We start from the raw sequence: 27,469 nt of genomic DNA, 5'->3' as shown, positions 1-27,469 counted from the left end.
AAACTAAATATAATAAATAAATAAAATAAAATGTTAGTTGAATAGGCGCATGCTATCGACTGGAAGCCTCATCAGTATATTATTAATTTTTCTATTTTTTTTTTATTATTATTGCAGCAAAGCTTCCTCCTCTTTTACATGTTGTCCAGCTAAGATAATTCATTCATTAATTATTATGTTCTTCCTAAACGTGCACAAATTAGCAGGCCACGAGTATTAATATCACTCATTTCTATTTACATCGTGCGTTTATTTTGAAAGGACTTCAGCAGTCAAGTGACTCCCGGAAGTTTTTGTTTCCTCACCTGTCAGTTCTGACACGGTGCGAGAGTCCAGCCTCGTCTCTTTGTTTTTCTCCGAGAAACTGGCCTTCTTTTCTCAAGACTAAATGATAATCCTGTGTGGCCAACTGTCACCTAATTGAGGACAGCGTCTAACACGGTGGGTGAGAGTCGAGAGGGGAAAATAATCGACTGCTTTTGCTTCACCTAGCCGCAAATAGCCAGGAGACGTTAGCTAAGAGCTAGCTAACTGTTATCATCAACAGATCGATCGTTTTAATCACCGAATCTGTTGATACATGTGTTATGTTCGTCTAGGTCATTGTCTGCTTATTGTGTTATTTACTCTGACAGATATTTTAGAACTACCTGTTAATGTGTTTTGTCGGTTGTCAACAGAGCTCACGGAAGCTAGCACCACAACGTTAGCATCGTTTACAAACGAGAGTCATTGATTGTTTACATCCCAATTATGGCAGCTTTTCAATGTCTTATATGAACCTAACAAGGTCTCTTCGTTGCTGTCATTACCCTGCTAGCTGTTAGCTTTTATATTTTATCGAGGGAGGTCGAACGAAATGACGCTGCTATTCCTGCCTTGTTTTGAATTCACGTTGACTTTCGTTTTAACTATCTGGGGTCACTTTCGATTTCATACATTTTCTCAAGTCGTCCTTTAAAGTCAGCGGCCCGGCGTTTGTGTTTTTTCTTGCTCTGTATCCACGGCATGGATCTCATAGCATGTCCAGCTGTGCTCCTAAAACTTATTTTTCTAAAAGCTTCGGCCTTCAGTGTTAAAAACTTGGCTCCTCAGTGTTTGCTGCATCATTGCATGCTGACATCATCACCCAGCGTTGGCTGCACCGTCTCTGCTGCCCAGCTGCTCCAACAGATACAAGGGGGGTGTGGGGTTTAGGTTAGTTTCAGTCTACTGGTATATCAGTTCCAGGAAGCTTGACTGGACTGGTTTAATTCCTGCTGAGTCAGATGGTCTGAATGATAGACCTGTAACAACAGGTCCTCTGCACCTGCTTACAATAGAAGTATACCTTTGTATTAAGCACTCAAGCAAGCAGTCATGGATCAAAGGCCATGTGCCTAAACTACAGTATACGCAAATATACCACATAGCACAAATTTCCTTACAGCAGCTGCACTATCAATTTCAATCAATCAGTTTTATTTATAAAGCCCAATATCACAAATCACAATTTGCCTCACAGGGCTTTACAGCATACGACATCCCTCTGTCCTTTGGACCCACACAGCGGATAAGGAAAAACTCCCCAAAAAGATCTCACACACACTATTATAGATCTGGCATTGTTTATATAACCGCACTGCAAATGCTGTAATGTTTTTTTTATTAAAATGTGTAGATGTTTGCACACTTTTACTCTCATCTTCATTTGTATAGTAGCCAAATACTCACAAATGTATAAATATATTTTAAACAGGAATGGACTGTTCAAATAAGCCACAGGATTAAAGTTTTGTGGAGGTTGTGTCAACTCTGTTCAAGATACAATAGCAGGCCTGATGGTGGCGGCACTGAGTTTATTCATATGTGGCCTGATCAGGCCCATCTCAAACAGCCTAGTCACACCTAGAATCAGCTCCAGACCTTCTGATGAAGTCCAGCATGAAGTAATGATGAAAGAAAACACACCTGTCGAACAAACTTTTCGAGCGAGTTTACAATAGGTTGACCCATCATATTTAAGCTGAAACTCTGTCAATTAATCACAGTTTCTTTTCGGATTCAGACTAAACAACATATATGAGGTGCTGCTGCTTAAGCTTTAACCATTGTGCTCGACTTTTGTGTGTGTCCATGTTAACATACCTTGACACTTCATTTAATCTGTGTGTCAAACAGGTTTGGTTTTCAAAATACTGCCACAACAAACCAATCATCATTCATGATATATACATACATATATATATATATATATATATATATATATATATATATAGGGAGAGAGAGAGAGAGAGAGAGAGAGAGAGAGAGAGAGAGATTTTTTTGCATTTGCTGTTATTCTAACACTTAACCTCAGGCAGCTCATTCCTTGTAAAAATGTCTCTTGCACACAGGAAATGATGCATTATACATTTCCTGTAGCAAGTGTCATCAACTGAGCAATGTTACAGCTCTGTGACACTGTTTTATTGCAGAACGATCTGTGAACTATGTAATATAAAATATAGCAGATCCTTTTCATGTCACGATAATGTGCAGAAACTAGTCACAAAGTTACTTAGTAAGCCAGTGTGTCGTAAACACAAGGAAAAACAAATGCTTTATGATAGCAGGTGCTTATTTAAGTTTTCAAACCGAAACGGAACTTCGTTTAATTCAGTCATTTTATTGTTCTTTGGCTTTCTCACTGTGAAAATGAAACTCTTTCTGTAATCCCCAGGTCTTCTATCTGTGTCAGAGTAGGCCTGTGCAGGCATGGAGCCCCTGGCAGTGGATGATGACATTTGTATCCTTAAACACGAGACAGCCTACACCGCCGCTGGCGAGAGTCCTGTATCAGTGTGCGCTGGCGATGAATCCGTCGCTTCCCACTTCGCCCTGGTCACAGCCTATGAGGACATTAAGAAGAGGCTGAGAGACACAGAGCGAGAGAATACCTTGCTGAGGAAGAGGGTTAAGCAGCTGGAGGATAAGGTATAGACGTAAACAAAGGGGTGATGGTGGGAGAGAGGCGAGGAGAAGATGGAAGAGAGAGATAATAGAATGATGAGAGAGTCTATATGAGAGAATGATGTAAAAGAACATACTGCTCATCCAGATGATGAAAGCCAGAGAGCAAGGTGTAGAAGGGGTGTGTGCTATTGAGAGGTGAAAGAAAGTTGTTTTCCAGGACATCAGAATTATGAACAGATATAAAATGCTCAGAGAAAGTTTAAAAACCTCAGCAGATTCAACTGCAAAATATTTGCCTCTGGGAGAGTGTGCATGCCAGCCTCATTAATATTGTTGGCCTATAGTCAAAGCTTTAAAACAATGCGAAATAAATCTGCTCTGTCTAAAAACAGAGAGGGGTTCTGGAAAAGTATGGTACTGCCAAACAATGTGTTGGAGCGCTACACTTGGCTCCTGAAATTGGATTTTTTTTTTAAAAACACACGCAAAAACAAAGGATGGAGTATAATACAGAGAGAGCTTTTTAAGCAGGAAGGGTCTTAATACAGATGGCGGGCTAAAGTGAAAGTGCTGCACAACATGTGGGCAGAGTTGTCTCTCTGGGAGTGTCTAATTTCCTCTTATCACTTTTGGTTTTATCTGCTGCAGCATTTGGTCCATCAAGATAGGATGTGGTGGGATCAAAGTAACCTCTTACCACAGACATGTGAATTAAATGAAATTGATCTCCCGTCTCCTCTCTGTGTGTTTTATCTCTCTCCGCTGTAGCTCTTCAGGCCAGAGGCTCCTCCATCAGAGGGTCCCCAGTATGTGAACAAGGCCTTCAGTGCTTACCGAGGTATCTATATAGAGAAGGAGGACCTGCAGATGGAGCTTAACAAACTGGTGCGTTTACTGTTTCATTTTAATTTTCCTCAAACTGACTAGAGCCTGGCACAAAGATCAAGTATGTTGCAAACCTGAAATCACATGCATGTGTTTAAGGTCTTATATGAACCTAAAACAAAGAGTGTGTTTTGAACAATTTTGCAGTAATTTTGATTCAAATCTCACCAAGCTTATGACACTGTTACACAAATACAGCACAGGTGCACCGATCTTACCTGGGGCCGAGAGAGACAGAGTGTGTTTGGTGCATTGGTATGAATGCTGACGCTCCCTTCATCTCCTCCCCCACCTCTTTTTCTCTGTCAGAAAAAGGAGAAGAGCGAGAGTGAGAGGTTGCTGACGGAGCAGCTCCAGGCCAAAGACTTGGAGTTGCTTCAGCTGAGGACGGAGATGGAGACCAGCCAAGGTAAAGGTAGAGCACACATGGTTGTCTTCTACTCTGTGTAACAGCCACCGACCTGTATGAACAATGGAATTTATATGATGCTCTAAAGGAACAAATACAGTAGGAAGCTACATTGACTCCACTTGTGTGTTTATCATTTACATTTTATATGGCTCAATACTTCTACTACACTGCATTTCAGAAGGAATTATTGTAGTTCATTAATGTGACAGCTGTACTGTAGTTACAATGGGCTTTTCAAATTAAGATTTTACTTACAGAATCTGTGATAAACGTATAGAATATTATGTTTTTTGTAGATTTAATTACGTCAAAGCATAGAAATTAGTTGAAATTAGCTCCACCTTGACTAGCGACAACTTATATTGCTCTGAAAGGGGCCATTGCATAAGAAACACTTTCAATTTTTATTTAAGTAAAATGTGAATGCAGGACTTAAACTTGCACTTCTTTGACCACTGTATAAAACCATATCAGCTTTACATATTGAAGTGTATTGCTCTATATTTAATGGCACTACTTTATCTCACCAAGTATGTGATTCATTGTAATTACAATTACAGTACAACAAACACTATAATTGAAGTGATAATTATGAGGATATGTCTTTTATACTGAATGAAGTTCAGTAGTTGTCTTTTTAATTGTGTGTATCCAGTGATGAAAAGCCTGAACAGCCCTCAGGACTACTGGCAGGTGGACAGAGTCAGCACCGAGCTAAAGATCCACAAACTGCAGGAGGAGCTGGAGAGAGTGACACTGGAAAACAGTAGACTGCTGGAGAGAAGTGGGGTAAGTAAAGCTGGGAAGAAAGGATGAGGTCCTTTAAGGAAAAAAGGTGTAAGATAAGAGGGACAGCACTGCTCTTGGATAGATGTGGTATAACTAGAGGAGAGAAGGTGAGGTGTTAGGGCAGAGCCAGACAGGTTGACACAGAGTAGTGGAGAGAAGTGGGGCAGGGGAGGATATGTTTGAACTTAAACAGTAGAAGATGAATTGCCGAAGGATGCAGGGGATAAACAAATATAAAGGAGAGTAGAGGTTGACGGAGAGTGGAGGAGTCCTAAGTTATGTTATAACAAAGAGCACAAAAATACAACTTCAGACACTCTCTATATTGCATAACTTAACTCTGTTTCAGGAGGAACCCCATGGCCTTAACGGACCAGACTTGGACCAGACCTGTGACGCAAAGTATAATGCAAGGTATAGTGTTTTATACATATCCAGTGCACAGCCCTCATTTCGTTGACCAGAAATGACAAAGCAAGAATTCACTGTTGCACTGGTAAATAAAATGATGATTCCTCAGCTGGTGATTTTCATCATAAGCAACCATGAGTGTAAACAATGGAGAAATAAAGTGTTTATTACTGTCTTTGTTACTTTAAATACATTTGCTTCTCATGCAGCGAATCAGTTTGAATTTATTTACCCTAACGTAGACTCCAGAGATACTGGAGTTTGCTGCTCAGTAGCAGGCTTTTAAATGCAGGTAGTTATCCTTTTCAAAATGTCCATGCTTGATCATTTTTTGTTTTCTCAACTCAACTCAAACTCAAACTTTATTTATAAAGCACATTTAAAACAACCAAGGTTGACCAAAGTGCTGAACAGGTCAATAGAAATAAACAAGCAAATACAATGAGGTACCTAATAGTACACCACAATAATAACCATAAGATACATAAAATACAATACAATAAAATAAAATACAAGAGTTATAAAATAAGATCAAAATAAGCTAAAATGTTTGGGTGTCCAGCTCAACCTGAGTTAAAAGCCTGAGAGAAGAAGTGGGTTTTAAGAAAAGACTTAAAAACCTCTAGGGTCTGGGCAGACCTAATGTGCAGGGGCAGGCTATTCCAGAGCCTAGGGGCAGCCGCCCCAAAGGCTCTGTCGCCTCTGGTCTTCAGCCTAGTCCTAGGAGTAGCCAGTAATAGCTGACTGGCTGATCTCAAGGCTCTGGAGGGAGCATGAAAGTGCAGGAGTTCGGTTAAATAAGGGGGTGCCAGCCCATTTAGGGCTTTAAAAACAATCAATAAAATCTTAAAATCAATTCTAAAACGCACTGGAAGCCAGTGGAGCGAGGCCAAGATTGGTGTGATGTGATCGTGTTTACGCTTTCCAGTGAGGAGGCGGGCTGCTGCGTTCTGGACAAGCTGTAGACGGTGTAGCAGTGACTGGTCAATACCGACATAAAGCGAGTTACAGTAGTCCAGACGTGAGGTTATAAAAGCATGGATTACCCTCTCTAGATTCTGGGGGGAGAGATAGCCCTTTACTTTAGCTAAAAGCCTGAGTTGATAAAAGCTGGTTTGTATTACTGATCTAACTTGTTTATCGAATTTAAAAGCACTGTCAAAGGTCACACCGAGATTTTTAACAGAGGAACGGATGTTAGGAGTGAAGGGGCCCAGAAAATCAGCGGAGTAATCGGAGGGGGTCCATCCAAACATAATGATCTCTGTTTTATCCTCATTGAGATTTAAAAAGTTAGTGTCCATCCAGGATTTGACATCTTTTAAACATTTTAGCAGTGGCTGTACAGAATCCTTGCTAATGGATTTGAGGGGCAGATAGATCTGTACATCATCTGCAAAACAGTGAAAAGGTATGTTGTGTTTCTTAAAAATCAACCCTAATGGCAGCATGTAGAGCAAGAAGAGGATGGGGCCCAAAATGGAGCCTTGGGGGACACCGGAGGTGAGAGGAGCCGTAGCTGAGTTGAAATCCCCTAAGTTAACTGAGAAGCTCCGATCAGTGAGGTAGGACTGAAACCATAGAAGGGCAGTACCTGTGATACCCACCCACTGTTCCAGGCGAGACAGGAGGATCCTATGATCTACGGTATCAAAGGCTGCTGACAGGTCAAGCAGCACCAGAACAGCAGAGTTAAATGAATCAACAGTTGACAAAAGATCGTTAAAAACCCTCAAAAGTGCTGTTTCAGTGCTGTGATGTGGTTTAAAGCCAGACTGGAACTTTTCATACATGTCATGGGCCACTAGGAATGATTGCAGCTGAGTAAAGACCACTTTCTCCAAAACCTTGGACAAAAATGGTAATTTGGAGATTGGTCTGTAGTTTGACAGGAGAGAGGGGTCTAGGTTTTTCTTTTTTATAAGGGGCTGCACTACAGCATGGTTGAGAGCAGCTGGAACACACCCTGAGCTAAGGCAGGTATTTATGACAGCAAGAACAGTGGACCCCACAGTACCAAAAACATCTTTGAAGAGGCGAGAGGGAATGCTGTCAGAGGGACAGTTAGTCGGCCGCAGATGCTTAACTATATCTGATAGTGAGGAGAGAGATACTGGCTCAAACTGGTCAAAGACAGCAGGTAAAGGAGGCACAGTGGGGTCAGGACCAGGGGCAGTGAGAGTGGAAGCAACTGGCCTAAGGGCAGAAATTTTTTCAATAAAAAATTTAAGAAAGCTCTCACAGAGAGTGGGCGATGGCACAGCTGGAGAGTTATCGCACGGGTTTACAAGGGAGTTAAAAATGCTGAACAGAACCTGGGACTTATGACTGTTATTGGAGACAATATTTGATATATACTCCATTTTGGCAGCTTTAACAACTCGCTGGTAGGCTGATAAACATTCACGTAAAGCTTCTTTGGAGAGCTTCTTTCTGACAGCTTGTGATTGCAATGCTTTCCATCTGCACTTAAATGGAGCACATGGAAGACATTTCTAATCTGTCTTTTAACTGCAAATGCAATATCATGGCTTCAGACAAAAGGCTTTACATTAAACATAACGGTAAATGAGTTCAGCTGCTCCTTAGAAAGTAAGCATAGGGATAATTTAGCTATGTCATATAGTTAAAACACCAGAATGAGCCTGAAAACATTTGTAAGAAAGTTAGAAGCTGTGAGATGAAGAAATGCTATAGAGAGAGACTACACTGGTTAGATAGCTGTATTGTTGAACATGGGATGTCACAGTTATACACTGCATGGTGTCCGCTGGTGTTGTAATTGCTCCATTTGGCCACTAGAGGAGGGTGCAGCTTTACACATTTTTAACTCTGCATGTGTGATATGCAGATAACCTCAGAAGTACCTGGACATGGTACGTGATCAGCACCAGCTAAATCCTTAACACCTGTGTCCATTACAAACAGTTTAAATTGGCACTCTGGTGTTTTGATGTATACACAGTCTATAGCATATGGAATTGCCCTCCACCTACGTTTTCAGTGAGGATAATCTTCTGTAAATTAGCATTGTCTCACATTTTATGAAGAAAATTCTATTTGTGGTGCATCCTAATTGTTTCACGTGTCAGCAGTTTTCAGATGGTGTTAGTTTTTAGCAGCACAAAAAGCTCCAGTTTTTCCTCAGTTTTTCTCTTCACGATCTCTTCTCATTTTTTTTTTATTTGCTGTTTCAGGCAGGTGTTTGAAGTTAACGCTAAGTGTTGATGAGATTTTGCATCTTTACATAAGGTGTGGATAGGACAGTTTGTAGGCTTTGCCTCAAATACCTCCATTTTTTTTTAAACTGTGGTGTGGGTTTGTAGAGCATTTTTTTTAGCATTAATCCATCAGTAGTTTGTCTCGTGTGGATTTAAACCAGCAGGTGACTGTGTTAAATTAATCAGCATATACAAGGAAGGAATTTCTGAAATTTGCTAAATAGACAAGGTTTCTGTGTTTATATATCCTATCAAATTTGATCAAATGGATATGCCAGTTTTACATTTTGGAGTGTCAGCAAACAGATGAAATTAAACTTTCCTTGAGTTTAAATGAAGAATAAGAACACAAAGTGCCTTCCTTTTTGAGTAAGTCCAATAATATCAAGGATATTTGAATGGTACCAAAGTAAAACTATGCGCCACAAAGCTTATGATCATAACCACATGAGATCCTTTCTGACAGTTGGATCTTTCTAACAACACAGGCTGTCTAGAAAAGCAGAAATGTTAAAATGAAATCTTCTGTTCTCCTGCAGGGAGAGGAACATGCAGCAGACGTATGAGGCTTTGTGCTGCGAGGTCACTCGTCTTCATTCAGAGCTGAAGCACCAAACGAGCCTGATAAGGAAACTCAGGCCTCTCATCAGTGAGACAAGACAAGGTGAGGCACACACCTATGCACACAAAATGTGGGCATAATCAGGATCGCGCTGTGGCCGCCGTATATGTTGATACAAACAACTTCAATCTTAATATCTGTGCTGGTTTCAGTATACAGTATATGATAACCCACCAGCACTGCTTCCCTTCTGCCTTTTCACACCTCCCCACCTCCATCATATACAGCATGCAGAGCATCCTGTGTCCCCTGTATACCCTTAGAGCGATTTCACACAGGCTACCACTGAGATGCAGTGAAGCATTGAAATGTTTTTTATCAGGTTCCTTAAGTCTCCCAGACTAGTATAAAAACAAAAATCAATTTGCTTTTTCCTTAATTGCACAGGTACTTGTTACTCTGTCAAGAGGGTTATGTTTTTGGTTCAGTTTGTTTGTCTGTCTGTCGCCAGAATTATGGAAAAACTACTGGCTTGATTTTTATGAAACTTGGTGAAAGAGTGTAGTGTGAGCCAAGGAAGAACCTATCAAATTTGGGAGTGGATCTGAATCATGGGGCGGATAAACAAATTGTTTTTCCAATTTCGTTAACATTGCAAAGTAGGGCTTTTGGCTTTGGCAGAGGACTTCACTCTCTGAGTGCTCTTCTGGTTTTTTTGTTGGTTTTTAACTTTTTTTAAATATGTTTTTCTGACAAAAAATATATTAACTAACCTTTGATTCCAACCTGATAGTGTTCAATGCTAATTTTCTCCCATACAATTGAATAATGAAGGCAGAGTGTGCTCTCTACATAAGCTGTCTGTACCCAACTTAAAAAAGAAAACTAATCTTTGAATTGTAAAGTTAAAAACTATAGTTAGAAATCATATAACAACCCTGAGTCTGTCATGAGACATAAATATACTGACAAGCTCTGGCATATTTAACCAATGTGACATTTGAAAATGTCTCTATAACCTGAGTGTCAGGTAGTGTCAGATTTATGTGCACTTCAAGCACAGTGGCTGGAATCCAAACCTCGCCTCTCTACACAGGAACTAATGTGGCTAACATCAAACGAAAGACGAGGGGGTACTGCTGCCTCTCTTCTGTTAAAGGAAGGCTTTTCTGAGAAGAAGTACTACTCACTGAAAAGATTTCTCCTGCTGCTCCTTGTTGCAATTTGTATGAGGGTGTGATAAGACTGTGGATATTATCAAAGTACTCAAACACTTTGCTAAAGGACATCACGAAATAGTCTGTCCCGCCTCTCCCCTCCCTCTGTGATGATGTATTCTACCCCAGGAGAGATTACCTCTGTTGTCGATTCCCTTCGAGTGTCAGAAGAGGAGACTAGGAGGTGAAAATTAGAACGAAATATGGCAAGAAAATAAATCTTGGCCTATTTATTCCACTGAATAACAGGGTAATCCTGTAACTTAGATGAGACAGATGAGGAGAAATAAGGAAAGAAATGGAGAGAGATGAAGAGGGGGGGTGAGCTATGTATTTATTCAGTCATATTGTGCATCTGTATTCTTCTTATGTTCCTCCTTTGGAATCAGTTTTATTCAAATCCTAGACTCAGGAGACCCTCTCATGGAAGAGTAGTGGGGAGGGATGGATGGATAGATGATGTGTGGATGGAGAGAGGCAAGGGAGAAAAGCAGGAGGAGATACTCATTTAAACTTTATTATTCGCTCAAGATGATGATTTGATAGCAAGGCAATGATGTGTGTGTGAGATTAGGACATCTGATTTGTGTATTGATATGCTTTGTATGGAATAAAAGTGTGGCTTAGTTTATGCATAGGGGTTTGTTTGATTTGTTCTGGTGAACAAAACCTAATTATTATTTTGGATATTTACGCATTCACTGCGGTATTTACATGCTGCAGAGGTTTTATTGTATAATATGTAGCCTGCTGCATGGTGTGAGATTTTACCTCTCTTCTCTGTTTTACAAGCTGAGGCCTATTTTCTATTTAGGGATCTAAAGGCTTGTTGAACGCAACTTGTAAGTCTGAAATCTCCTTAGAAACCTAAGTTTAATCAACGTGTAAACAAGTGCAGAGGTGCGATCATGGTGCCAAATGCAAAAGGAGACTGTTGAAGGAAAGACAGAATGGCTTCATTTATGCTACTAACTGGATTTTACAAACAGGCGTGTTTTCACACACACTTCTCACCACCTTATACATAGAAAATTTGAAAAAATATTTTTTTAAATTATGTTATCTGAACACTTAATCAAAATCAAAATAGTCCTGGAGTGTGTCACATAACACATAATGGATTTGACTCTGTTTTTGTTGCTCTCATGTACAAGCACAGAAATAGGCATACAGTTGTATACAGCAATGCTTATGGATTGATAGTGATGATATTGACATTTTGAAGAACACTTATTTTTTTGGACTATGAATATGAATATATAATATACAGGTAAGATGGACACCTGGCAACAAAGGATTATTGCACCAAGATTGTTCCAGACATTATGGACAGGTGTTGAAGCTGTTGTTGGTAACTTATATGTGTATATATATATATATATATATATATATATATACATATAAGTTTTTGTCATATTTGCTGAAACTGTCACAATATCGACACAGCACAAAATGAGACAGATAATCTGCGAAAAAAATAATTTCCTCAGCCTTCTACTGCTGTGTAACGCTTCTAATGGTTTTACCGCAAGTATATGAAAACAACCAATCAGAGCCGAGGAGTCTTTAGTCCAGCTGTCACTCATATCAATCACTGCTCGTGTGTGGTCAAACTTTCAAACTAGGCTGCGCTGATCAAATATGAATCAAGATTCTATTACTGTATTGCCTTTTTCTTGCTTCAAATGTTGTGAGAAACATTTGTTAGTGCACTGATTAGCTGTAAAATGAGAATGTTTTACAGCACCAAGCAGTCGAACCAACTTGATAATAGAATCTTCATTCATATTTGATTAGAGCTGCCTAGTTTGACAGTTTGACCGCAGTTCATGAGCAATGATTGCCATGACTGACAGCTGCTTTAGAGACTCCCCAGTTCTGATTGGTTGTTTTTATTGTGGTCACACTGTTAAACTAGGCAGTGCTGATCCAATATGAATCAAGATTCTATTAGAAAGTTCGTCCGACTGCTTAGTGCTGTAAAAAGTTCTCCTTTTACAGCTAAACAGTGCACTAACAAATGTTCCTCACAACATTTTAGGCAAGAAACAGGCAATGCAGTAACAGAATCTTGATTCATGTTTGATTAGTACTGCCTAGTTTGATAGTTTGACCATACATGAGCAGTGATTTACATGTCTGACAGCTTTGTTAAACTCCTCGGCTCTGATTGGTTGTTTTCAGTGCGGCACTGTAAATTGCCATTAGTGAGCAGCAAGAAAAGAAGGAGGAACTTGATTTTTTTCACAGACTATGTGTCTCATATACTTATTTCAGATTATAGTGAGTTTCAGAAAATATGACACAAAGTTCATAAAAGTTACCAACTGTAGCTTTAAGTGTTTATCATAGTGACGCCTGTGGAAAGAAACTGTTCTTGTGTATTTTTTTTTTCTGTTTCTACTTACAATGGATGGCAGAAATAAACTGAAAGCTGAAAAGTAAATATTCAGTCATATCCATTTCTGACAAACAGCTGTTAATGCAGACGTACGTATGTCTACTAAATTCCATATTTAATGCCAGATATAAACTCTCCAGACATCACGAATAACTTGCTCTGAATTATCCTTCAGTATCACACCCATGATCTTTTGTGCTCTATCAATGTGTCTACAGTTGCTGCTGACGTGCACTCAAATTGAACTGTATTCCCAATATTAAGGTAGTGAAAAGCTTTTTCATTCTGTCTTCTCAGCCATGCAATAACTTTGTCTAAATAAAATATTGTGTGAAACTTAACAGATATATATATATTTGAATCTGGTAATATATATGATCAAAGAATGGGTAAAAATAACCAAAAATCTGCCTGAGCATCCAGTGCCAGCTTTTGGCAATGGGTCTCTTCATGCCTTTTGCTAAAGCTATTACAGTAATGTAACCATGTCCCCATGTCATGACAATGAAATTAGTAGAAATGATAATATAAATATTATTTCTACAAATGACAGTCAAAGTTTTGTTTTAAAAAATATATTTCTCGGAAATGCAAGGCAAACATTGGCAGGCTCTAATAAGCATTTCTGCAACAATGTCTAAGACTACATCTAATTTTTTTTTTTTGTCTTTTGCTTCCATCCTCTCTCTGTCCTTTATTTCTCTGCTTCTATCCTCCACCCCCCCCTCTCTCTGCCTCTAGCTGCCTCAACAGTTCCAGTTCAGTGTCTGGACGACGTGGAAAAGAACAACCACCATCACGCAGTTCCTCGGGCATCAGTGCCTCGCCCCCCTAGTGCCCCCCCGCTCCCCTCGTGCTCCGGCCGGCCCTGCCCTCCTATCTGCGGGCCATCGGGCACCCTGCTGCCGGACAGTCTGAGGGAGGACTGCTGGTACAATGGGCCCTGGCCCTCCCACAGCTGTTCAGGAGAGGCTCTGGTCGGCAGCGACACCTGCTCCGTCGTCCTGCCGCCGCCTCCCCTGAACCAAGCCTCCCTGGATGACAGCTCACGGTCCTTCCCCAGCCCGCCCAAACCCAGTGATGCCATGTTCTGGGAGGGACACTCCGCTGCATCCAACTCCTCATCGTCTATTGGAAACTGCAGTCCCAGGAGCCCTCCCAATGCCGAGTGGGCCAAGCCCTATTGAGAGGAACTTCAATGGGAGAATAGATGATTAAATAGAGTGTGTAATTGGATGGAAAAAAAAAACAAATGGATGAATGAACGGACTCCAACCCTGCCACATAGCTACCACCTAATCTGCCTTAAGTTGATGAGACCACTCCTCTGGGCTGGACTGCACTGGACCTGCTGGTTGTGGGGACTGATTGAGGCCAGAGGAGGCCTTTTTGAGGTACAGACTCTGTAAACTCATTACGCTGTTATCTCTGCACACCGCATCAGTGAACATATCGGACTTCGCAGAGGAGCATTTGATGAGAGACCCTCAGCAGAACAAACAGTTTGTCGGTGTGTATGTGTCCTTGTATGCACATGCTTAAGTGTGTGCAAGCATGCATACAAGCAGTTTTATTTCTGTGTATGCGTATACACACATCAAACAGAGTGTGCCTGTGCGTGCAGATCAGTGTGCGGGCATCTTTCGCCTGCCTGTATCTGTATATCGTCATAATAAACCTAATAGGGCTCAAAGGGCCTCTTTCTCCATTCACTGTGGCCAGTGATCACTGGGGCCACAGCATTGTACTAGGATTTGTAAACTGTACTCCCTCCAATGCAAGTCTTTTTAAATTTGATCGCTGTAAAGTATAAAAGGTATGTAGTCCAATGTATGTCTCATGATCGTGTGAAGGAGGTGTCTAGGTATGAGGACTTAATGTGTTTTTGTACTGTGATGGAGACAGACATACAGTAACTGTAGGATAATCAGATTTATGTTCCAAATTTTAACAGCTACCAAATGGCATCTTTTCCCCCCCTTTTCATCAGAGTCCTTACGGATCAGTATCTGAGTAGGTTGTCAATCTACTTATGCTTACCAAATAATTTTTGAGAATGCACTTACAGTATTTGGATTTTTGAGGACACTGCGTAATGAGTAGCAAATAATTTTAATCTAAAAATGTACTGCTTTCTGAAACGACACACTGCACCCTCACCGGCACCAGAAAAGGATCAACTGTTTACGATTTCCACAGAAATTTCACAACTCGAAACAAGCCTCCTTAAACCTGCCTGTTATCACACATTTAATTCTCTCAGAACTGCTGTCAGACAATATCTGTTGTGTTGTTTTCTTTTCTCGGTTTTCTTTTCAGGAACCTGTAAGATGTGAGGCTGTGCTTTGTTGGATGTGTTTTTGGGTTGTTGTTTTTTTAAATTTGAAGGACTCATGAAAAAGCTCCACACACTCCCCTGTATCTGAAACCCCGATTAGGTTGGAAACCTGATGAGGTTTGTTGAGATTTTGAATAATAGAAAATGTATCTAAACTCTGTACTGTGCTGATGTTAATCTATGATACATTTGTTTTGCAGTATGAGGTAAGTTGTCGTGTGAAGAGGGAAGTTTCTCTTTGGTTTCTCTTTTTAAGTCAGATGAGTAGAAACAACTGAAGGATGTACAAAAGAAAACACATTACGCGTAGAATACAAAGATACACAGCGGGAAGTATGTGCATATCTGTATAAATGTATATGGTGGGCTTCAGTACTCTGCCAAATGCAGTTTTGCACTCCAAACCATAGGTTTTTTTTTATTTCCCTCTCTTCCCCCAAGACTTCTGATGTGTATACGAGCTGTCTGTGATGGTGACAAGACAATGCGTCTGTTAACCTGAAGAAATGTGAGCTGTGACTTGACTAATAGGTGCACAAAGCACAAAGGCCCATGGTTGTTGAAAAGACTTTTGTTTTTCCATTTTTCTTCGGTCTGTTTCATGATAACTGTGGTCTTTTTGTTCATTTTTAAGAAATGTTATTTTACAGCAGTAGTTTCATACTTCTGTAAACGATTTGCAAACCAAAATGCAATGTACAGTAGATATGGATTATATTTTAGATTTACTGCACTTCAGACTGTTTGTAAATATGATCAATTAAACAAAGGAAAGGAAGTTACTGTGTGAAGCTGCTCTGTCTCTATTCATATTTTTAGCAGAGTGTCTGTGTTTCAGTACAACTGGAGGCTTTGATGTATACAGATAAAGCTACAGTTACTTTGTTTCGCTTCCTGTCCTCATAGATATTTATTTTTCACTTAATATTTTGAAACAGAGCGTCCATGCCCCGGCTGAAGCAATACTTTATCATTAAGCTCATTTTCTGATCATTTTATCAGCTAATGGCTCGTGCCACAATTTTCAGGGCTCTGGCTTCTCAATAGGAGAATCTGCTGCTTTTCTCTTAGTCATATTGTTATGAACTGAACATCTAAGGGTTTTGAAATGTTGCATACAAGCAATTTCAAAACATAATTCTAGGCTCTGAAGACTGGCGACTGGCATTTGCCAATATACAAACTAACTGAAAAATGTCTACTTATAATTATTATAATACTTACAATTTAGCATTACATTTTCAATTATCTTAAATGTAGGGTAACCAGCCTCAGTCACCTGTCCTGTCACAGCCATGGATTACAACTGGAGTCAATTCTGCTGTCACCAAAAAAGAACAAGAGAAAAACAAATTCAGTGAGTCGGGATATACTGTATCTACACTATATGTTATGAATGACATGAATACCCAATTACAGTAGCTCACTTACTCTTTACCTCATTATATGCCATCGTTGGCTCTTTGGAATTACAGATACAGAAGAAAAAGCATATGTAAGGACAGTCTGTATCTATGAAAACACAGTGAAGACACAAAAAGTAGTGAAAAAATTGGTTAAAATGGAACAGAAAATTAAAATAGATTTTTACTTTTTAATTTTTTTCATTAAAAAATAAGCACAAATGATTAAATTAATCAGTCCTTCACAATTCTTATTAAATTAAGATGTTAATTTGGTTTCAAACTGTTGTGTTAATGTGATCTAAATGTAAGGCTCGGCTCACTGTCAATATCAAAATGCAATAAAGCCAAGAAAAAACAATTTAATCAGTAAATGCTTAGAAATTTCCAGCTTTCTTTTGATTGTGCTAAATTGAAATTGAACTTAAATACATAGTGCACTGCAGGCATTAAAGATCAATTGTCAAGAGTGTAAAGAAACCTCTAACAATCATTCATGTTTAACTGAATAAAACGGAGGATGTTAGAGGTTTATCTGAACTAAATGCATTGATTAACATTGTGTTTCATCTAATTTACCACTGATATACACTTTATTGCTATTGAATATTTTTATTTACAATGCCACAATTCATTGCATATATCACAAGACCACACATGGTGCATTGCTCACTTACATACACTGTACAAGCATCTTAAATTTCCAAGTGTTTATGAAATTATTTTTGATAACAAAAGAAGCCTTCCACTTTCTTCTGCAGATGAAATACCAAGCTGTGAGGCCAGGCAAAGATGTAGTTATATATGCTACATCTTTGCCTGGCAAATAATATATTAATCATCCCTGAATTATGACTGCACACATTCAAAGCTAAAGCTCTACACTCTAATGAAGATCTTTCAGGTTTAGGTACAGGAGGTGACTGTATGATCATATCTGTATATTCTGTCAATAAGCTGATTAGTAAATGTAATGGAAATGCTGCCGATCTTCAGGCAATCTGATGTAGAACATGTTGCAAATACACAGAACCAAAAAAAGCCATTGTTTTGATTATATACCACTCTTGCACACCAAACCAGTTTCAGTCACTCCACAGATTTAAATGAAGTGCACAGTCTGGTGCCTTTAAGAGTAATAAACCATGACAGATGACCATGTGTCCTGGGTATGCAGAACTAAGCGCTGGTTCTGGCCAGAGCCTCACATCCCGCACCTTTGCGCTCAAAGGAGAGAAGTTGTTTGGGTGCCATGTTGCTCATTACATGCTAGTTGGGAGTTTTTGTTTCCTGTTCTTTGATGCGACCCCTGTCCTCTCAAACTCCAGTTTCTCTTGGATGTACTCCTGCTTACACTGCTCATAGAAGCCGGGGTCTTTGTAGCTGTAAGACAGAAGGTACAGTGTTTATTTCACACAACTAATGTAGCCTTGTATGACCTCCTTTGATGGTGCCTATACAGGTTTGAGACTCCTGATACTTGATAGACAACAGTTCAGAGTGTGAGCAAGGGTGCCAGAGAAAGTGGGTAATACCATGTCAAAGATGTTGGTGAGATAACACTTGGTGCGATAACACACCTTACTGTATGAGTGCTGGGTGTTGCAGAGGAAACTGCAAAATACTCACTGTATCGTGAGACATTCCTTCAGTGCTGCGTTCTCCTCTCGACACTTGAACGCCATGAGGAAACCAGCGTCTTTACAGCAGTGGGAGAAGGCTAGAGAGAGGTGGAGAAGGCAGGTGGTGTCAAGAGGGTGAGATTAACAGCAACAGAGGAAACATGTGCAATAGCGTCAAACTTAACTTTATTAATAGCACTTGTTTCACATCTATTAACATCCTACCTTTCACGTCACATTATTTGATCCTAGAGTACAACGCAGAAAAGAAAACAAGCAGCCACAAGCAAACCAAGATGGGCCTCATCTTAGTACTTGACCACAACAAGGAACCTGGTAATAGGTGATGTTGCCAAGCCTCTTATCAAACTGAAACCCATGTTTCCTTCTTCACACAAGGATGGAACCGAGCTGTACAGGCCACAGAGCGGTTGAACTGGCGGTAGCCCAGTTTCCACATTGCCTCTGTAACAGTCAGCCCTCCATCCGCATATATAAACATGACTGTATCCCCAAGAATCAGATATAGGCTCTGTTTCATCCCTTCCTGACTGACAGTGGCAGTAAACAAAGTAGATAAGCCCGCATTGGTCGAGATCTCATATAAACAACAAGGTGGCTACCTGCGCATCCCAGCTATAAATACCATATGGTAGCCTATATTCGGCCTCTTTGAGCTTCTTGCAGTTAGCCTACCATCCTCTGCAGGTTATTCAGACCAAAGATCTGTTTTAGTTCTGTATTTTGCTTGCAGGTCCAAGGGAGGCAAGCACACTCTGTGCTGTTGGTGTCATCCTGCTTGTGACTTTATGGTCAGGGTGTAATTTGTTGCCCTTTGAGGCATCCATGGCTTTGTGCTGGCTCACTCACAAGCTACATTGTTTGTTGTGCAATTTAATTCCCCCACTTGCTGCAGGTTCAGTGGTTAGTTCTGTGGTCAGCCAAAGAAAAGATTATCTGGCTACATCTGCAATTCAGATGAACAAGCTAGCAGCAGGCTGGATGAGTCAGGCTGGCTAGACACTTGTTTGTCCGACTGCATTCGTATTACTACATCTGGGGCAACTAATTTTTTCAACGGGCAACTACGGCCCCACCTTTAAAGTTCCTCCCTAACCTGCTTTTTTAGAAGAGCTTAAGTGCTGCAGGGCCGATCCGCAGGCATAAACTCAACCATGGCAGTGATTCTATGACCCTGGCCTCCATGAACAATGCAGGGGAATATGGCCTGGATTCCATGCCTCCTGTGAACCAGTGTATTGCCTCACTGATTATCTCACCAGATGAGGACAGAGCCCACTGCCCTTGGCCACAGTGCCAGGTAACTGATTGGTTTCTCTTACGAGCTTGTGAACTCAATCCCACTGACAGCACCTATGCTTCACAGTGTGCAGTTGTCAGACCACAGGGTCCTCCTTGTGGCCCCCAGTTGGCCAGTGAGAATATGGTTCTGCACACTCCTCTCGAGTCCCAGCTAGATGGGAAATTTGGGTATCCATCTCCAAGTCTCCCTCAACTCTGTGTATGGTCACTTAAAAGGGATCAGCCACTCTCAGCTGACCTTGATCCCTCAATTTATGAGACCTTGCAGAGTGCCAAGGCTCCTTCTACCAGGATGGCATACAGAAACTGTTGGGCTGTGTTTTCTTCATGGTGCAGGGACAGAGGATTAGACCCAGTCTCCTTTCATTTTAAGGACAAACATACTTCAAGTTTTTTAAGCTGGCCCGGCTGCCTCAACCATAAAGGTTCATGTGGCAGCAATATCTTTAAACTTTGGCCACACTGATGGAAGGCCACTTGGTGTGCATTACTGAGCGGTGCAGTTTCTGTGTGGCGCTAGGAGGCTATGCCTCGCCAGGGTTAAGAGGCTGCAGCATGGGTCCTGCCGCTGGCCCTGCAGGCCTTGAGCAAGTCGCCTTTTGAGCCTATGGTAGGGCTCATCCTCAGAAATATATCAATGGATGCAAATTAACTCTACGTATTTGCTATTAATCCTATGTGCCCAATTTTTATTGAGTCCAATTTAGGAGTTGTGCCTGTATGTTGACACAATACAGAGCTTTAGGTGCTCAGAGCAGCTGTCTCCTACAATGACAGGAACAAGAAACAAGCACAAATAAAGGCTCTACCACTGAGCTGTTGAGACACTCACAGAGGTTTATGCCCCCTCAGATGTCCTACCTGGGGGATGGCCCTATCCTGGGCAGCAATGATATACATTATATTGTGACTTTTAAAAAACACTTACAGACTGCAGAAATGCTGGAAATAATTGGAAATTTGTATAGATGCTTATGACATAAAACCATGTTTAAAAGGCACAAAGTGGCTTAGGTAAAACATTGCACAAACAAAACACCTGACACAAATTAACAAATGTTTTGATATTCAACTGAAATACAAATGAAAAGTTCTTCCACAACGCTTGCTTTGGTGACACTGTGCCCTGGCTAGTGGTGTTTTCCAGATTAAACATGTAAGGTCCTCCTTGTAAACAAGGTGTTGAAGACACTGAGTCTTCACCTTGTTAGCAGGTTCTTTCTAAAGGATTTAATTAAAAACACTGGCCTCCCATGTCCCCTTTCAAACAACTGACATCATAATTACCTTTATCAGTAGCATCAGTATGGTTATCACACAGACACTTTCATCAGGATGCAGATGTGAAAAAACCAACTGCAAAACCAATTTAGAGAAGCAGAAGAGTGCGACTAATCTAATCAGCAAACGCCTCATCCCTGTCCCATGGTACTAATAGAGGCTGCAGAGGGTTGCCTTTCTGATTGCAGCTACACCAAAGGCAAGTCTAAGAGACTAGTTTTGTGTCAGAAAAGGCCCCTCTAAAGAAAGGTGTGATGCCACCTTCACTTGGCTGTTTTGTTTGCCATTTTTAAAGATGCAGAAGTGTAGCTTGGCAGTTAGTAGAAAGCAGAAGCTAGAGGCTTGAACTCTTAGACTTGTACCTTTAGAGGAAGATAAAAAGTGTGATCCTCTAATACATAATAATCAGTTAAAACAGAAAATAAATGTCAGGAAATTGAGAGTTTTTACTTCCATATTTTGGATGTGGGGATTCAGACACAGAAATCTGAATTCAATTCAACCAACTAGCTTTCTGCAAATCAAAGCAAAAATAAAACAGTAGCCGGTGTCAATGTGAAAGTGGTTTCTCATCTAATATGTGGGTTGTTTAAATGGTTGCATCTGAAAGGCATGCGAAATGACTGACATGAATCATCAATGCAATAGGAAAAATCACATCAGATTAAGATAAAACTACAAAGATGCCATGCACAGGTCAGTAGTACTTCTCAGGTTCAACAACAAAGCCTACAATATACAGCTGCGGGGTGTTTAGAGACGCCTGTATGCAGAGACAGATCACACAGGAAAACATACTACTGGAGATTCTGTTTTCTTTTTTTTTAATGTTTCTTTGTAAAACACAATCGTAGACACACATGCGGCAGACACAAACATACAGAATGAAATGATAGATGGCGGACATGGAGGTGTGAAAATGAGTGGGATGAGAAGCTAGTAATGTGAGGGGGGTTTCCACTACCCACACAGCCTCTGTCTGTCCCATCACCTCAGGCTGCATGTGTATTATCTCTTCGCGTGAGCAGTACCCACTGGCTCATACAGGCTGTCATCAGATTTCTAGAAACCACATAACCTAGTCATTATCCGGCTGATGTGTTGCTGCAGTAGACAGGGCACATGTGAGCAAAGCTGCAGAAGCCATTTCCATGCAGATGAAGTGGCAACTGGTGTCATGCCAACTTGCCTGCTTCTCAATTCAAAGAAATGAAAAAGGACTCAAGAAAGTGCCCGTTTAGCCGAGTTACAAGATTAAAGAACAGGAAACACAAGACAGTCCATGGAAGAAAGATATCAAATAAACCTCCAAACTAACATGCAGTGTTGCAGATTATGATTCACAGGTGTAAGATTATTTACAAAAAAATATCAAGAAAAAGAATTACAATGATGAACGCCTTAATAATCCCTCTTTTGGTTGGATTATTGGTTAGTTGGCTGGTTTTTGGTTGTAATTAAAGTAACACACTATACATCATTGCCTGGAGTCATATTTCTGTTGGGTTGCCTACATAATCAATATAGTTGTGGAGTCACACATAGTCGGACAAAATGTCTATTATTAGCAGACTTATAGCCAATATTTTGGACACCAGCCTGATGGAGAAGTCCAACCATAAATAAGGACTCATTAATGATCCTTATGTTATCTGAAAATATTGGGTTTTCTAACACACTTCTAATTTCTTTGGAGGTAAAATGCAGACTATAAAACTAAACAAAACTGGAGGGTGGGAGTATCCTATTGTGTTACTTAACAATAATGAGAACCAATTATGACTTAAAATAATAATTTAAAATGATCACAATGGGGGACTAAATGAATTATCCCCTATAATAAGGCTTTGGTAGTAACAGTTCCTGACCTTAAATGAAGAAGTGTATACAGGTTTATTATTGACATTTTCTTAAACTTTCATATTCTGGAAAATACAAAGACTATCCGTTTGCAGGTGTGCGTTTTCTACAATAAATATGGCAAATATACACCTTAAACTGTTTTAGACAGTGGACTCAACTCTATGGTCATGTTGGGTGCTGTAGTTAGTGGTGCTGCTGAATTGTATTACGTTATACGGAGAGGTGTTTCTAATATTTTGTCTACCTTCACTGATAAAATTGTCTTTCACGGCAGAAATTTCGGCTTGTCAGAACAGTAAAAGTACAGGAGTTACTAATAACTACTATTAATGATGGCTCTGTTTTATTCAAGGATCACAGTTTAAGTCATGACGGTGCATCAACCTGAGGCTACATCCACTTGTACGTTTTGCTTAACTTTTGCTTTTACCCTTAAAACGGAGACCTCTGAAAACACTGCTGACCCCATTTTAGTCTGAAAACTCCAGGATGTGCTTTAGTCTTGGCAGAGAGAAATGGAAACCTTTGAAAACAATGACACAGTCACCCATGTTCACTTTTGCCATTGCTGTTCCTCCTCCAGCATAAACAATCTGATTTCTGCGAACACCAGCATGCGCATGCCCAGTGTATTTGAATGTGAATGATGTGCCTTTCCAAGCGTGTTAGTCTGGTCAGAGACTAGCCGAAAAGCTTATGTGGACTGAGAACAATTTCATTCTAAGATGCTATTTTAAAATTAAAACGTACTAGTGTGGACATAGTCTAAAACTGAAACAGCTAAATGGAATTCAGCTGTCATCAGGTTTATTATTCACATACGTTTTCCTACTGTGACCTTTCAACATGTCTTCCTTTAAAAAAGGCCTATTGGGTGGACATAACATTAGAAACACTACTCAATATAACTTCAATATGTCCATGTAATAAAATCCTTAGTTGACTGAAAGTTAAGGGGTTTAATTGAGGATTAGTTGAAAACCCTTTTTTCTGTAGTTTTATTACAGATCCACAAATCAATGCAGGCATCTGGAAGGATCTCAGAGTCTCACTGACCAAAGACCAAATATATTTTGTGAATGTAACTGTGATGCCAGTGGTATTACCATAAAAAAGCTCAGGTGTTAGAGGTGTTTTCTTAATGATGGCTAACTTCCAATATGCCATTCTGGTGAGCCATAATACACAGTAACAAGGACCTGGAATTGCCTCACGTAAATTATGTGCAGCCATTAAATACACTTGCTGTGACATGTCAAAACGTCTGTTATGGAAAAGGACTTTTTCTGTATAAAAGCACTACTTGTTTTTGACGATATAGTTATGTACTTAGATTGCACAGCTGTACTATTTCTGCACATAAATAATATTAAATTGCATTTATGGGAATGAATTTAAACAATGTATGTTATGCAAACAATTTATAATTAATAATCAATCAATCAATCAAAATAGCACTGTAATTGTAAGCATATTTGTGAATGGAAACCAAACACATACGAACGAAATACAAAATAAATCGTATAAAGGAAATGCATTCTAATGTCTGGTGTTTATGTTACCTGTGAAACCTTAAGGAAGACCAGATAACAACAGCTGTCTTGCTTTACTAAACTACACTTATCTGTACTGAGTTGGACTTCTGGATAGGAGAAGAGGTGCTCTACCAGTTACACAAACACACACACACACACACACACACACACACCTTCAACTTTCTCGGCACAGAGCTCCTTGGCTTTCTCTCTCATCAATTTGGGGATCAGGACATCTTTCTCCACATGCCTCAGGTGGACCTCCTCTGAGGAAACAGGTACAGATACACAGGTAAACCATCACAACCACGATCACGATCATCATTAGCCCCTTGTGTCCCTCTTATGTGCTCATTCTGGGTGACGTTTGCTTCGGTAACGTAGACACACACGACATGAGATACATATCGTGGAGCTACACCATCACTGTTGTTCATTAACTACATTCATAAAGACGAGCGAACAGCGTTTAATGCACATAAAGTCAACCTTAAGACCATGTATGAAGGTGGTGAAAATACAACCTAATGGAGACACGAAGAATAATTGCTAAATCATTTGTCATTTCCCATTACGTAGAGATAGCCACTTTAGTTTACATTAGCATGCTAACGTTAGCTATGAGTCCACATTGAGTAACGTTGGTCTTTCCTGAGTGCGCGGGGCTGTATAAAGCTATAAAGAGCGACGGGACTTGGATAAGTATTTAACTTTATGCTATGAAAGCCATTTCATGCATTTAAGATGACAGAAATATTTAATACCTGCGTTTGCTGCTTCCATTGTAGTGGTGTTTCTCAAAACATTACCAAACTGAACCAATGTGACCTCGCTCGCGCATGCGCAAAAGACTTCCGCTGACGTTGTTAGGCGGCGGAAGAAACTACAAATCCCAGAGTCAAACAGAGACTCAACATCCGCGTTTCAGAGATACGACAAGCAGTCAGACAGCTCCGCAGTGATAAAAACCCTGCTCCCTGCCCCATGAAGCTTATAAGCTATTTAATAACAGAGGGGAGGTAATTAAGCTTCATATTCATTTCTGTAGCTGACTGTGAGTAGTGTTTCTCATGTTCTTTCCCTTACTATTTATATTCTGAAGAAACCTATGATAGGAAATTATAAACACCATTCATCCTATAATGTGGTTAGTAAAATAATAATAAAAATAACTGTTATCATCATTATTATCATTTTAACTTATTTATTTATTTGTCATCATAATTGCACTAAGATTAGGTGTGAGCTACCTACCATGTATAATGTGACAGCTGAGCCCAATCACAATCATGTAAGCCTATCTGACATACATTGTTTTACTGACCACATGAATAAAAATGCTACATTGTTTTTTAAATGTTTTCTATACAAACTACTGCTCTTGCACTGTATGTGTGCGCATAGCTTTTATATTCAGCTATTCAATACTTGATTATGCTTCTTGTAGTTTCTGAGATATAGTCATTTTCTTATCATACCATATTTAGTCTTTAGGCATATGGGACTGTTGTTTTTATCTGAAAATGAATATAGATATATGAAGAAAAAAAAACAGTAGTCGCACGTGCCCAAATACTAAGTATATGATAAGAAATTGGCTGGATCTCAGAAACTATTTGACCAGTTTCTTCAGATTTGTTCTCAAGAAAAGCCCATAAAACACTTCCACCAAGGGAAATTAAAAATTTCTGTTTTCAGGCATAAATTGGTTAAAATAAAATAGTTTGCTTCAGAAAGACATAACCTGCACTACTGTGTAGTCCTGGTTGCAAATCACTTTATGGTCTAGGTGCTGGATGTAATCACAGTTAGGCCTACACCTCAACGCAAGGTTTTTATGTTGAGACTGATGTCGCCAAACATAGTACAGTGTTTTTGTATATTTGTCGACTCTCTCTTTTTGGTGTAAAATAATGTAGTAGTAAAATATTTTAAATGGTGAGATGTTGTCAGAGCTAATGTGAAGTTAATGAAGATCAGTGCTTCTTGTCATTATCATAATTACAAGACTTTTACTTACATGATTATTATTAAATCACTATATAAATCCCTTACTAATGTCACATGTGATTTGATGTATGGGCAGAAGCAGCAAAACTGTCAGCTATGATATCTGTAGCATCACTGATAAATCAAACAGTGCCCTTTTCCAAACTATGGCTGAATTAATATAGCTTTAATTTTGCCAGATTTAATGACTGAATACAATGATTTAAAAAAATATGTCTTACTTTAAATACAAAATACACAACAGTAAAGCCATAAGAATGGTGAAAGAACACTCCACTAAGAGCACATCGACATCCAACCACAATGTTTCTGAGCCTGCACCACAGACTGCATGTTGAGCACAGTGAGCCTGACCACAGTCAGTTATGTGGCGGACTGGCTGTCTAGATCCCATGCAAGGAGGGCCCACCTGTTCAGTCAAAGCGACAGGTACACACTCACAGACGCATGCACACACACCTTGAAAAAAAAGACAAGCTTCACACGTGCTGTTAGACTAAAGACTAAGGTAAGACACCGGCATAAGCTACCCACCTCCACATCCAAACCACACATACACACCCAGTGCGCCTTCACAACTCACACTCACCCACACACACCACCAGCGGAGGGGATATGGTGAATTTCTTGCTTGTCTGCCTGAAGTTCTCACAGCTCTCTGACCTAGAGCCCTAAAGCTGCCACTTTACCTCTGAGGAGGAGCACGTTCTTTTCATCTATAAATCAAAGACCAAAAAGATTAAAAAAACAATGATTTCTACGAGTTGAAAAAACCCATACAGAGACCACAGACCTTCACCTGTATGCACTGAATGTTCTTTTTCTTTTTCTTTTTTTGCTCACCCGAGACTTAGGCACATACAGCAGATGGACGCACACATCTCCAAGCCCAACCAAACGCCTCCCAGACAGACAGCACACTCTTGTGTTTCCATCCCTCCTGACACCAGGTGGGCATCTGCAGATTTTAATATCAGCAGATCTTTCCAAACTGAAGCACAAGCCAAGTTTCCACAACAGGGCCAAGTGGAGCACATGCGAATGACTGCACAACCACTGAACCAAATCTGAGAAAAATTATATTTTCTTGAATTCTTGACAAAACATGAGCTTAACAAAACATGTACCTTTAAAAAATATCCACTTTACTATCCATAATATTGACAAATCACTCAGACACAGTGTGCAGCAACTTAGCCGAGAAGAGCAGGGGCCTGACATTAATGTCAAATGATGAGAGGAGAATATGTTGCAGTGGAAAT

At 40.0% G+C, this 27,469-nt stretch overlaps 2 protein-coding genes across 3 annotated transcripts; one reads left to right on the top strand and one right to left on the bottom strand.

The window, feature by feature from the left end:
- Positions 1–306: 306 nt before the first annotated feature.
- On the top strand, positions 307–15,957 carry azi2 (5-azacytidine induced 2). 2 transcript variants are annotated; one of them, XM_050047959.1, is made up of 8 exons: positions 307–441; positions 2,702–2,955; positions 3,703–3,819; positions 4,129–4,228; positions 4,887–5,020; positions 5,370–5,434; positions 9,192–9,316; positions 13,574–15,957. In XM_050047959.1, the coding sequence occupies exons 2-8, from the start codon at positions 2,737–2,739 to the stop codon at positions 14,017–14,019; spliced, it is 1,206 nt and encodes a 401-aa protein (XP_049903916.1). In that variant the 5' UTR covers positions 307–441; positions 2,702–2,736; the 3' UTR covers positions 14,020–15,957. The 2 variants fall into 2 exon arrangements, with proteins under 2 accessions (XP_049903916.1, XP_049903915.1); XM_050047958.1 differs by having other exon boundaries at positions 4,129–4,234.
- Positions 15,958–17,165: 1,208 nt separating this feature from the next.
- cmc1 (C-x(9)-C motif containing 1) lies at positions 17,166–25,059 on the bottom strand. Its single transcript, XM_050047960.1, has 4 exons — positions 24,962–25,059; positions 24,371–24,463; positions 18,203–18,293; positions 17,166–17,956 (listed from the first exon to the last, which is right to left on the bottom strand). The coding sequence occupies exons 1-4, from the start codon at positions 24,978–24,980 to the stop codon at positions 17,836–17,838; spliced, it is 324 nt and encodes a 107-aa protein (XP_049903917.1). The 5' UTR covers positions 24,981–25,059; the 3' UTR covers positions 17,166–17,835.
- Between the last annotated feature and the right edge of the window lie 2,410 nt (positions 25,060–27,469).

The sequence above is a fragment of the Epinephelus moara genome, chromosome 6 (genome assembly GCF_006386435.1).
Source record: "Epinephelus moara isolate mb chromosome 6, YSFRI_EMoa_1.0, whole genome shotgun sequence".
In the NCBI taxonomy this organism is placed as follows: Eukaryota; Metazoa; Chordata; class Actinopteri; order Perciformes; family Serranidae; genus Epinephelus; species Epinephelus moara.
Note: the sequence above shows the minus strand (reverse complement) of the source record. Positions and strands in the feature narration are given on the sequence as shown.